Source organism: Corella eumyota, chromosome 1 (genome assembly GCF_963082875.1).
Source record: "Corella eumyota chromosome 1, kaCorEumy4.1, whole genome shotgun sequence".
Lineage (NCBI taxonomy): Eukaryota > Metazoa > Chordata > Ascidiacea > Phlebobranchia > Corellidae > Corella > Corella eumyota.
In genome coordinates, this window is record NC_137490.1 from 7,116,563 (window position 1) to 7,129,892 (window position 13,330).

Consider the following 13,330-nt stretch of genomic DNA (forward strand, 5'->3'; position numbering starts at 1 on the left):
AAATAAAGTTAACCTGTATAAATCCCTTTACTTCTGATTTTTAAATTTAAACTTGCATGTCAAGTTAAAACACTATTCCACCACTGTTGATTAGCTGACTAACTCTAAATATGCCAGTTACTACATTTTTACAGTGTTATAAACAAATTGTTCTCAGTTGGTTACTATTTTAAACTGACGAAACAAAACAAAAGGTGCGAGATACCCGATAAGTTCTGGCTAGAACACTGCGTGCGATGGTTTGATGTTAAGTCTACATTTCTAAACCCTTACTCTAATCATTTGTTTGATAACTATAGCCACAATCGACTACTAACTGTATTTTTAATGTAATATCAAGTTATAAATGAGATCCTCTTGCAAATTAAGTTTACGCTTTAAAAACTACATCGTGTTTTCTTACTAAGTGTTTAACAATTAAACTCATACCGCTTTCACCTTGACAAATAAACTTAAATTTAGTAGAAATGTTATGACGCCATTGTTATCTAATTATCGGATTAGGTCCTTGGCAAATGCTAATTAATAATCCCCAGTAACTTAATATTCAGAACTAAGTAGCTAAAATTAAATAAAATACTGCTTAGTCTAATGTTCTATTTCCTTAGATGTTTGTTTTTAGTCTGTATTAAGTTAAGAAATTAATAATGAATTGTTTATATATACTCACACAGCTGCATGCAAATCACTTTACTTTCTCTGCATGTTATGTCTGCTAAAAACATCATTTATTAGACAAAAGGGTAGTCTGCCTATTAGACATTACTTTGTCAACTACAAAGTAATGGCATTATCAGGCTTTTACCTTGACACTGTTTGATGTCTCCCTAAAACTAAACTTCCATATTACCTTTTTTAACAAAAAAAACAAATGAAATGCCCAATTTAAGGAACAGGAACGTATTTTCTCCTTTAAGTCATTAATTATTTAACATAACAGATAACACTCTTGTGGCGTTAATATAACCATGATTGCATAAACGCCTACATGTCTAAATAATGTTTAAGACTAACAAGACTAGGTTTTAATGCAATATGCATTCATATTTTGTTTTATTTATATAAAACAATATTCAAAACAGATTTAAACAAGTGTGATAATGGTTTTTAGGCAGACAAACACAATTTTAGCTAAATAATACCAAAAATGTATTAAAATTTCAGAACTAATGATTGTAAAGTAAAATTATTATAATTATTGTATAACGTAGTATAGGACCCTAGGGGTCGGCGCTTCTGGTGACATCACAAGAATGACGTCATCAGTTACATGACCTTATAACGACCCTTGTTTATAGGTTGATAGGAATTTTGCTGAAATAGAAGCAATTATTATTAAAGACTTTAGCAAGTTTTTTGAATTTCAAAAAAATATCGAAAAAAAAACAGGTGCTTACCAGTCTAATTAGTTCTTCTTTAATTAAACGAGTAATTTCATTCTTTGCTTTTTGCACAGCCAACTCAGAAACGGCTAAAAATAAAAATAAAAAAGATATTAAACATAAAGAAATTTGGTCTTAAAAAATTTAAAATCTTGACAACAAAATCCATCATAAAAGTGTCCTAAAAAAATCAACCTTCAATTGCAAGATAAAGTTTCCTGTCATCCTCTCCAGGTTGTTTGCCAGGTGGGTAATACTGCCCTCTAATGGTGATACCAGCTTCACTGTAATCACTTATTTGAATCAACATGTCCTTTGAAGTAACTTTCCATCGACATGTCTGCATTTTTTTTTTAATTTGAAAATTTTTTAATTTGAAAAGAGATATTAAATTATAATTGAGTAAAAAAATATAATTTCTGTAAAAAATAAGTAAAGCCTACTTAAAATTTTAAATAAAAACACATGTTTAAGTAATATTTAAGAAAGCTCATTAATTTAAGTAAAATTTAAAAAAGAACACACACTTTTATTAAATTTGAAAAGGGCACTTACTTAACAAAAATTCAGGAATAAAAACTTAGTTGAGTAAAATTAAAGAAAGAACTTAGATAAAACTGAAAGCACGACACTTAATTAAGTAACATTTAAAAAAGTATACCTACTTAAGTTATATTTAACAAAACTTACTTGAGGAAAGTCGTTAATCTCGAGTTCTTCCTCGTATCTCTTAAGATCTCCCTTTCCTTCCTCATCATCCTCGTCCTCCTCTGGTTTCTCCTGTTTTACAAAAAAATAATTTTTTATGTCGCAAAAAAATAAAAAAATTTAAATACCAGTAAAAGGGTAAAATAATGACAACTGTTTCATACCCTTCTAAAATTATTATATTTAGATTAACCTGAGGAATGTAGTTTAGTTTCTGGTGAATTTTCTCAGCAACTTGTTCAGCGATGGTTTTGGCCGAAACCTTAGGAGCTTGAAACACTCCTCCTTTCATCAAAGCTGTTGCAGCTTTCTGCATTACATCCTGTTACATAAAAATCAGTTGTTATTTCGAAAAGTAAGCTAGTTTAATTTTTTTGGGGGTTAACGAGATATATTCTTTTAATAAAAACTAAATTAAAGCATTAAAGTAACAAAATTTTCTTTTTTTAAATATGGAAAAATTATCTTTTAAATTCATAAAAAAAATAATTTTAAAAAACAATAAAACTGTAAACCTAACCAAAATTTTTTATTCATGAAAAGGGAACTTAATAAAAACACTCCACCTGTGCTCCAGCACCTAAGTTCTTCTGCATGTTAATCTTGTTAGCCAATCTCTTTGCAACATCAAGTTTCGCTTGATTGATCACAACTGTACCTGCTGAGCTACCAGCATTTACCAGAGGTCCAGCAATGTCTTTCACAGACTTTTTGCTGTTGAACATACTCTCAATTTTTTCGTCAATCTAAAACAGAAAAAAAATGTTTTATAACTGTTAAATTCTCATGACAAATTGTATTTATACACCCAATACCTAATAAAACGCATATATGAATACATTTAGTAAATCAATAATTAAGTTATGAACACATTAAGTAAATTTGGTTAGTAAATCAATAATTATAATAAGTAAAAGACTGTTAATGAAACAAAAATATTTGAGTTTTAAAATGCATTTTAAAAAAACTTAGGTAAATCTAATAAAAAAATCTAAAAACAAGCTAGAATAATAAGACCGAAGAAAACATAAGCAAGAATTTACTATATGCAAAAACTTTAAAAAAAATAAAAAAATAAATTGTAAAAAAACTTACATCTTGAGCATCTTCATCGTCATCAGAATCTTGTAGACCCAAAGCAGCTTTTTGAATTTGCTTTCTCTCTTTTGCCATCGTGTGTTCAACTTCATCGAATTTGAAACCTCGTCCTGAGAAACCACTATTTGACTTGACAGCTTTGCCCAACTGAAACAAATTAATTTTTGTTAGATCTTTATATAATAAAGCATATTGAACAACATATTTATGCAAATGTTACCCAAAAACCATACTACAGAATAAATATTTGCAGAAATCAAATTTCTTTACCAAAATTAAATTTGAAATGCTTTGAAAACTAAAGACATCTGAAGGACACCAAAAAAGGGTTACAATATAAAAAGTTTATTAAAAACTGGCTTATTGTTGAAAAGATGACTAAAAGGGTGAAAATGCAGCCCATAGCAGACTGGTCCAGTTGTAATGAGGTTTAATGGCAATTATACCAACCTTACGCTAGATTTTTTGTATTAGATACTGACATTAATCAAACTATTGTTTGTAAAATATTTTTTAAAGCAAATCAAAATTCTAATAAAACTAATTCATCTAGAATAACTAAAATCTTTAACAAACGCAAAATTGGACAATCCCTAATTAATTTATAGCATTAGCTAAATTATTTTTAAGACCACATTATAAAATCAATGATAGCTAACGTTTTTTAAGGTGCCCTTGAAGGTATATTAAAAAAAATTTACAAATTAACAGGTAAATCTTCTATACTTACAGCAATTTGATCAGTTTTAAATTGACTCCACAAATCTTCCAAGTTTTTAGGAACTTTAGTTCCACTCAACTCCAAAGCTTTAATAATTTCACCTGAATACCTGGCTTGATTCTCAGTTATAAAAGTAAATGCCCACCCCTGTAAAACAGAAAAATATTATAGGTTAATATGTAATCTTGGATAAAATATAAAGTTTTTTTGTACAATTGTTTTAAACTAAATATTTAAAAAAAAGTCATTACAGACCCCATAATATACCCTTAATTACAATAAATAAACATATTATAAGCCCTATTAAAAAATTTTTTTAGACAATAATAAATAAAATAAATTACTGTCAAAAATTTTAAAAAATAAGACTGTACATAATTAAAGCATGTTTTTTTTTTTAAATTAATAGTTAAAGGTAGGGTTACAAATAGTTTTTTAGATTATCTAGATGTCAGGTTGTTTAATTTAAGCTCTATGTGGTTTCGTGTAATAGTTAGAAAAATTCTATGTACCTACAAAATATTCGAATTGAACCTTAAACCATTTTAAATTCATTTAGTTTTGTATATGTTATAGGTACTTAAAGAAAAAAAGTTCCAAAAAAAAAATTCCACCTTATTTCCTGCCCTTCCAGTCCTGCCACATCTATGAACATAATCCTCATAATGATTTGGACAACCATAATTAACAACCATTATCAGACTTCTAACATCTAAACCACGTGCAGCAACAGAGGTTGCTATCAACAAAGGGTTGACTTTATTTTTGAAATCGTTGATGATAGAGTCACGGTCATACTGATCAATACCTAATATTTAAAATTACAATTAACTTTTTAAACGAACAAACAAAAAATAATATTTATTTCACATAATACATATAAAAAAACTAATTTAACAATATTTTATATGAAATATCAAGTTAATTTTTATTTTTCTAGTAGTTATAATTAAGATTTCGTCACAAAAAAAGATTTACTTGAGTACCACTACAGTTAGTTTTTTTTACTTAAAACGCACATAAATTTAACATAAAAAAACTTTAAATAAAGATTGCATATACTATACTAAAAAAAAAAAATTTAAAAATAATTTTTATACCTCCGTGCAAAGCCATACAAGGATAATTACTTCCCATCAAGTCCTTAAGTAAATGATCAGCATGTTCCTGTTTGTCCACAAACACCAACACTGAACCTTGTTCCTGATATTCTCCAAGAAGTTCGAGCAATTTAAGGTATTTCTGTTCCTCATTTAATATTATCTTAAAAATAAAATATAGATAATGATTTATGGTTTATATTCACTAGTACTGCTACAAGACTAGTGTTGTTGCAAACACATTTATAAAACACCAACAACCACCTTGATAAATCATTTTTTACCAAAGCATGAAAATATATCAAATTTTAAATAAACTTTGTTAACCTTAATATATTTTTTATAATAAAAAAACTAAATTAAAAAAAAATAAATATGTAAAATATATGAAAAAATAATAAAGAAACCTAACATTTTCAAAACTACTATGTCTACGGCATGTAACGCTGACAAGGACAATACAATATACTTACCAAACTGCAGCAATTAACCCAAGTTAAAGTTACTTAACTTAGAAACATAAAAGAAAGACTTTAGAGACATTTATGTGTAAAAAAATGAGGTTAACTGTGCACGTAATTTTAAAACTGTGTACTTTTTAAGCCACCTGTGCAGTAGGTTATTTCTTAAAGTGAACTTTGTTTAAATCACCATTTTGGAAAAAAATAATGTTAAAGTCAGAAAACTCACCACTTTTTGAACCACATCAGAACAAACCACACTTCTTCCCCCAACCTGAACCTCGACTGGTTTGTTTAATATTCGCCTCGCCAGTGCCTCCATCTGGCGAGGAAAAGTGGCCGAAAATAGAACAGTCTGGCGGTCAGGTCGGCAGGATTTGATGATGTGCATAACCTGGAAAAAAAAATTGTTAAGTTTAATAAAAAAATACATTTATATCTAAAACTTTATTTTTATTTAAAGAAAAAAAAAATTTTCCAAGATATTTATTATGTTTTATTCATACAAATTCAAATAAAAAAAAACAATTACTAACTTGGGGTTCGAATCCCATGTCAAACATCCGATCAGCTTCATCCAACACCAGGTAGGTACATCTTCGCAAATTCGTAACTCGACCTACAATAAAATAACCCGAAGGCAGAAACAAAAAAGAAAAGCATTAAAATATGTTTGAAAATTTTTATACAGTTTAAATTATTATATGTGGTATTCAGTGGGGCTTTGAGATGCTGAAAAACCGCACTAAAAATATAAAAATTTGCTGTTATGGTCACATTTCTTGAGCAGGAACACCTATGAAAGAAGTAAAACAAATTACATAGCATGTGTAGTGTGTTTGGGGCCTCTAGTACTAAATTATACCTTTTTTTACTAAATTTTTCATCATTTTTTTTTAAGAAAAATTTAAGATTTTTCTGATTTTTTTTTAATTTAAATAAATTTATGTCGAAATATTTGATATATTTGGTGGTGTGGCTGTGCGCTGGACCTGAAAAAAATTATATCCAATCAGTCCCGATATACATAAAAACAAAAAAAAAATTCAGTGTGCTAAATTTGCATTATGCTACAATGTTATTACTGATACGTGTTTTATAATACGCAAAAAACAAAAAAAAATAGTATAGGATTTTAAAATAACTAAAAATGTATAGAAATATAAAATACTGAAAAATTTAATAATAAAAAAAAACATAATTTTATTAATTTAAGTTAATCAAAACATAAAATTTGAAATAGTGAGGAACAATAAACTACCGTTATTAACAGTGAGCATGTCAATCATTCTTCCTGGAGTACAAACAATTATCTCGGCTCCTCTCTTTAACTCAGCAATCTTAACGAGTAAAATAAAATTAAAAATGTTATCCACTAAAACCACCCCTCAACTAACCCACTTTGACGATTAAGTTAACAAAAGTTTTATTTAAGTAAGACTTTCTCAGCAAATGTTATATTTGCCCATAAAACAAATATGTTAGTGGTACATGCACAAACTATTAAATGAAAATAGTTGTAAAAACCATATAACAACAACCAATTTAATGGTATAGGCTTATTCAGTTAAAACTAAGTCAATAGTCTGGGCATTAAACTATCATAGATAAACCTAAACTGTAATTTTCAACAAGTTTTTAAAACATTCATTCATGTCACCAACCCAATTTATTAGGTTAAAATAGTGAAACTGTAACAGTTAAGCAAGTTTTACAAACCTGTTCAGAAATACCAGTTCCTCCATAAACACAAACAACACGAAGTTTGAGGCCTTTACTGAACTTTTTACATTCCTTGGTGATCTGTAAAGCTAATTCTCTGGTTGGGCTTAATATAAGTCCTAAAAATAAAAAAAACAAGAATTAACTGTATAAAATGTTTAGATGGATGTTTCAATTACTGTCATATTGCCAAAAATCATCTTGCGCATACACATTTGGCCGAAAACCACATTCACAAAGACACCATTTAACAGTCAATGAGATATTTTTTATTAAAGTCCCACTTATCTAACTTATTTTTTTTGAAATGCCCTTTGATTTCTGTAAATTTACTTTATAGTCGTCTTACAATTATATATAGTATGTTAAATTGTTAATATAAACTTACAAAACACAGAAATATTGTTTTTACTTTACAAAAACATAAATACCAATTGGTCCTTCCGTATTTTCCAGTGGTCGTTGGTCCATAATCTGTCTGAACATTGGTAGTAGGAAAGCCACAGTTTTACCACTTCCTGTTTTAGCAATCCCAATCACATCATTACCAGCCATTATAGCTGGAATTGCTTGGGCTTGAATGATGGTCGGTTTCTCATATTTTGCCCTGAGAAATAAAAATAATATATATTGGTTTGATTTTTATTTAAACTAAATACATTTTTATGATTAAAATACAAGATACACCATTTTATAGTGCTTTACTTAATTGCTCTATAACATGAATGCAGTGGTAATTAAACACATGACCTTATGTTGTCAAGCCAAGCTTACTAACCACCACACCATGTCGCTGGGCATGCAACTTTGATATACTTTTTGAACTTAAAAAAAATTAATATTTTGTACTCAGTTTGACAACAAGTATTTATTTACAAAAAATATTACAATAATCCAGTTTTTATTCAAATTTATATAAGTAAAAAAATGCTACCATTTTATAGTCTGAAATATGCTTACAATTAATTTATTGAAGTAGTGTTAAACAAAGAAGTATTAGGCCTACTTACTTTTTTAAAGAGGATAACATTTTATAAGAGACACCAGCTTGTACCCAAGATTGAATTGGTTTTGGGCAATTTTTACCCCTGATTTTAATGTTTTCCATGTTGTATCTCATAGTTTCTACTTCTTCAGTTGTCAAGGATGCCAACTCAGGCACCTAAATATAAATCGAGTTTTATAAAGTTTACCATATATTGTTAAGTATTTTAAACGAGATCTTTTATCTCAAAACTTAACTATAAAATAATATATAAATCCATATTAAATTAGGCTTAATGAATAATATCATAATATACATTTAAGTTTAATTTAAAGCCTCCCAAAATAAAAAAAAACTGCTGTTTGTGGTGCACAGGCATATTTCTATTCGGCAGATGTTTAACTAGTATAAAAATTGCTATAGTAAAAATTATTTCAAATAAAAAAGTGCAAGTGACTTAAGGCATTTACCTCAACATAGAAATTTTTCCTGAAAGTTTCGTATTCAATTTTTGAATGGTCAACAGTTGCCTCAAGTTTCTTGGGTTGTTGTTTTGTTCGAAATTTACTGAAAGCTGAATCCAAACTTTCTTCCTCTTCCTCTGAAGAATACTAAACGAAAAATTTAAAAAAAATTTATTTATTGTAACTTTTTTAATTGTTAACTAAAAACATTTTTAAAAAAAAAAAATAAAGGTTGATCTAACAGCAGTTTTTAGTATAATGATTAATAAATACCTTCATTGAATAAACAACTATTAAGATGTATAATACACTTATCCAAAGGTTACACGGAATTATTTGAAAAACTAACTGTTCTATTTATCTAAGTCTAAAACACTAACATGAAGAATTATTATGTTTTTTTGTATATATCTTCATCCTCGATGTGGGAAAGTCGAATGTGCAACTTAAACATAGAGTAACATCAGTTACTCCGACCCAGTCTTGAGTTGCCTGTGGCAGTTTGGGATATTAGACTATAATTGCCCGATAATTATGCTGCTGATTAAGTGCTGGCTCAGCAGGAGTTTATACCGTTTATAGCGCTTTACTCAATGGCGGTACAGCATGAAAGCAGTGGGGATTGAACCCACGACCTCATGCGTGGTTCTTACCACTACACCACGCTGCCGGCTCAATTATAGAACATACTAGCAGAATAAATAATTTAGATGCAGCTATAAAAACTATGAAATTTAATTTAAAATACTATTATAAAAATATCAAACCTCCATTGCATCCATGTTTTCTTCCATTAATTCTCCCTTTTTCTTTAAAGCTTTTGATTTGTTTGCGACTCCAATTACTTGGCTCACTTTAGGGCCCTTGCTATCACCATCTTTGTTATTTTCCTTTGAACAACATGAATAAATATAGAGTTAAACAAAGAAATGAAAAACAACAAAAAATAATAAAAAAACAATTTTATCTGAAAAATACTTATGCTTAAATAACAAAATAAGTTGTTAAAAAATAAATTAAGCAAAAAAAGATATCAAGAAAATTTTTAATGTAGCCTACAAAAGGTAAAAATTTTACATTATTAGATTCTGGCTTATCATCTTTGTTTAACTCCATCATAAAAGCATCAAGAGGATCAATTTCATCTTCTTCATTTTCCCCTCCTTCAACTTTTTCAACATCTTTAAAGAGGCAATAAAACATTAAAAATAAAAAAATAGGAAAGTAATTTTAAAATTAAAATATATATATTTTTTTTATTTACTTTCGTCATCATCTTCATCATCCTCTAGTGACCAAAACTTTGAGTCGTTCATTTTACTTTCCTCCTCTTCTGCTTCCTTGTCCCCATCTTTCTGCTCAGTCCTCCACTTCTCAACTCTCTCTCTTCGCTTTTTCATTTCATCCTCAAGTTTTGCTTGTTCAAAATCTTTGGAGAGCTGTTAAAAAATAAAAAAGTAATTAAAAATAACAAATTTAAATAAAAAAATTTAAATAACAAATTTCAGTTTTTTATTTAATAAACTTACAGGATTAACATCACTAAACTTAGACGATGTTTTTCGTTGTTCCAAATCTTTTTCTGATGTTGATTTTGCTTCAGTCTCCCTCTTTCGATCTCGTGATTTTGATCTTTTTCGAGAACGAGATCTATATTAAAAAAATTATTTTTTAAAATACAGATTTATGTATTAATATATTTTCTTAGAATCAAACACAAATAAGAACACCTTAAAAATTTTAAACCAAAGAGAAGAGAAGTATTAAAACCAACCTTCTACCATGAGATCGTGATCTTCTACTTCTATCTCTTCTTCTTTCTCTTGACCTAGATCGCCGTGACCTAAAATTTTTTTGATTTTTTTATATTATGATTTTTTAATATAGCATTTTTATAACATAGCATAGCACAATATATTATAATTATGTTTAATCAATTACTAATTTTTTTTTAAATATATCATAGGTGGCCCTTTGTATTTTGAAATTTTGATTTTAGTAAAATAAATATGCTTGAATATTTATTTCTGTTTAATACCTGTGTCTACGATGAGGTGATCGAGATCTAGATCTTTTTCTTGTTCTACTGTAAAAATATACAAACCATAAACCCACCATATAGATAAGTTTGCTAATACTTAATATATGTTAAACACTTAACACTTTAAATTATTAAATTCTCTTTTAAACAACAAAAATATACATAAATTTAATTATAACCTAGGTTAAAGTATGTTTTTTGAATGTATACGGTAATTGATTGAATTTTTCTCAACTTTAAAAAGTTATTTATTTAAATCACACCTTTTTTCACTTTTAGCATCTTTGCTCTTCTTCTTATCCTCCTCAACTTTAACAGCCTGATCTTCCTTCCTGTTTTACAAAAACAATTTTTAAGTTGAACAAAAAAATGTCTAAATCAAGAAAATACGAAAAAGTAAAAACTTTACTTTGAATCGATTTCAGCAACTCCATTTCCATTCGTTGTTTCAGTTGTCTTTTTAACTTCAACTTTTACATCTATGTTAACAAAAACAGCTACATTTAATATTTTCAGGGTTAGCAGAACATTTATTTATTTATTTATTTTTTTTGTATATATCTTTATCCTCGATGTGGGAAAGTCGAATGCGCGACTTAAACATAGAGTAACATCAGTTACTCCGACCCAGTCTCGAGTTGCCTGTGGCAGTTTGGGATATTATAGATTATAATTGCCCAGTAATTATGCTGCTGATTAAGTGCTGGCTCAGCAGGAGTTCATACTGTTTATAGCGCCTTACTCAAGGACACTACAGCATGTGATCAGTGGGGATTGAACCCACGACCCCATGTGTGGTGTAGCAAGTGTTCTTACCACTACACCACGCTGCCGGTTATTCTGTATACTTGTGCTTATATAAGGAAGGTCATATTTGCTGCAGTGGCAGCCACTAGGAGATGTGAGACTAGTTAATACACATTACACTTAAAATGCAATATGTAACATGTAGCCTCACAGTTTAACACATGTTTAAAATTAAATTAGTTATTCAATCACCCGAACAAAAATACACACATTTTGTAACAAATGCTTTACAGCCTTAGTCTGAAGTTATTTTTCCTACCCCAGCTGAAATTGATACTATTTACAGGAGCTTACTTAAGGGGACTATGATATTGTAGTAGTGGGAATTAAACTCAAGATCTAATGCCTTGCACAACACCAATGTTAAATTGTATAAAAGCAATGAAACAACTGAAAAAGACAATTCTAGGCAACAAAACAAAATGTAAAATCTATGTAACAACACCTAAACATCATGAACATATTTTTTAACCTTCATCAGATGAATCTCCACTAGAAGAGCTACTTTCATCTCTCTTCCTATCACTCTTAGACGATTTGGTTTTTCTTTCTCTTGATCTTAAATTAATAATAAAAAGCATAATTAACTTCGATTAACTTAACAAAGTGTATGAATGTTAAAAAGCCATAACATATATACCTTATATATATTTTAAAGGAAACTAAAAAAATGATAAATTTTTTTTATATATATCCTATAAAACAACTAAAATTAAAAAAAAATTACCTTTTTCTTCTTCTCTCTGTTGACCTTGACCTTCTGTGACCTCTCTCCCGAGATCTTCTTCTATGACGACTCGACGGGCTTCTATTAATAAAAACAAAAATGTTTTAAAATTTTTATTAATCAGTTAATATTTTATTACCCTCAAAAATTAACAAATTGTTAACTTACCTTCTTCTTTTAGGAGATTTGTGTCTTGATCTTGACCTCTTTCTGCTTCGAGATCTTCGTCTTTTACGACTTGATTTTAAGTCAGATTTACTTTCTTTTTTCTCAACCTCAGTAATATTTTTAGTTTCCTTAAACGTTAAGATATTAACAAGTTGCTTTAAATAAGTCAAGAAAGGTAAAAGGGTTAGTCTTACTGCCTGACCATATCAATATCCACAAAACATAATAGAGTAGAAATTCTATTAAGCGAATATTTATAAAAATTTATTTATTTTTCCCCTAGCCTTTTACCGGGGCGGGAGTCAAAAGATTACAACTTACAAAGATTCAACCAACAAGAGCAGGGAAATATAAATATTAAACCGTTTTCGAACGTTTTGAGATAGACAACCATTATTTAACAAAAAAATAACTAACCTGGACTTCTTTTGTGGTTGTTTCGTCATTCATACTTGAACGTTTCGAGTTTTTTTAGATGATAAATATTTTTACGTAAAAAAAACGTGCAGCAACAAACATCAACAGCAACAGCAAGAGTAGAGATTTAGACCTAAATGTGCCCCACTTAAAAAAATGTACCCAAGGCGTTCAAAAGTCTTCTTTTAAAATATTTTTAATTTTTAATATAAAAAATTTATAATCAACTAATATAAGTTTTTTTTTAATTTTTACGCAAATATTACATATATACTTTTTTATTTTATATCCTCAACGTTAAAAAGCCACCTTTACATCCTTAGCATACTCATGACTTTCATAACTTTGTTCTAGAGAATACAAGTTTTAGAAAAGATTGCCTAAAAAAATTGTCAAAGTCTATTTTAATAATCGAATTGGAAGTATAAATAGAAATATAAACCTTATGTAATTCTCAATGTCTCAACCATTCTAAAATATAGATGCTTTTTTTAAATTCTATACAGGTTACCTAAATTGTGTCAAGTAT

At 28.4% G+C, this 13,330-nt stretch overlaps 1 protein-coding gene across 1 annotated transcript; it reads right to left on the minus strand.

Moving 5' to 3' along the window:
* Nucleotides 1-1,032: 1,032 nt before the first annotated feature.
* Nucleotides 1,033-12,910, minus strand: LOC145741426 (putative ATP-dependent RNA helicase DDX46). Its single transcript, XM_082559054.1, has 29 exons — nucleotides 12,802-12,910; nucleotides 12,385-12,512; nucleotides 12,217-12,297; nucleotides 11,962-12,047; nucleotides 11,092-11,161; nucleotides 10,946-11,014; nucleotides 10,680-10,727; nucleotides 10,416-10,484; nucleotides 10,171-10,291; nucleotides 9,906-10,080; nucleotides 9,719-9,822; nucleotides 9,409-9,531; nucleotides 8,648-8,788; nucleotides 8,203-8,354; nucleotides 7,624-7,799; nucleotides 7,190-7,311; nucleotides 6,732-6,810; nucleotides 6,007-6,089; nucleotides 5,700-5,864; nucleotides 5,010-5,172; nucleotides 4,524-4,717; nucleotides 3,919-4,056; nucleotides 3,186-3,335; nucleotides 2,657-2,836; nucleotides 2,284-2,412; nucleotides 2,073-2,162; nucleotides 1,578-1,722; nucleotides 1,398-1,471; nucleotides 1,033-1,314 (listed from the first exon to the last, which is right to left on the minus strand). Exons 1-29 carry the CDS (start codon nucleotides 12,832-12,834, stop codon nucleotides 1,267-1,269), a joined length of 3,336 nt encoding a protein of 1,111 aa, XP_082415180.1. The 5' UTR covers nucleotides 12,835-12,910; the 3' UTR covers nucleotides 1,033-1,266.
* Between the last annotated feature and the right edge of the window lie 420 nt (nucleotides 12,911-13,330).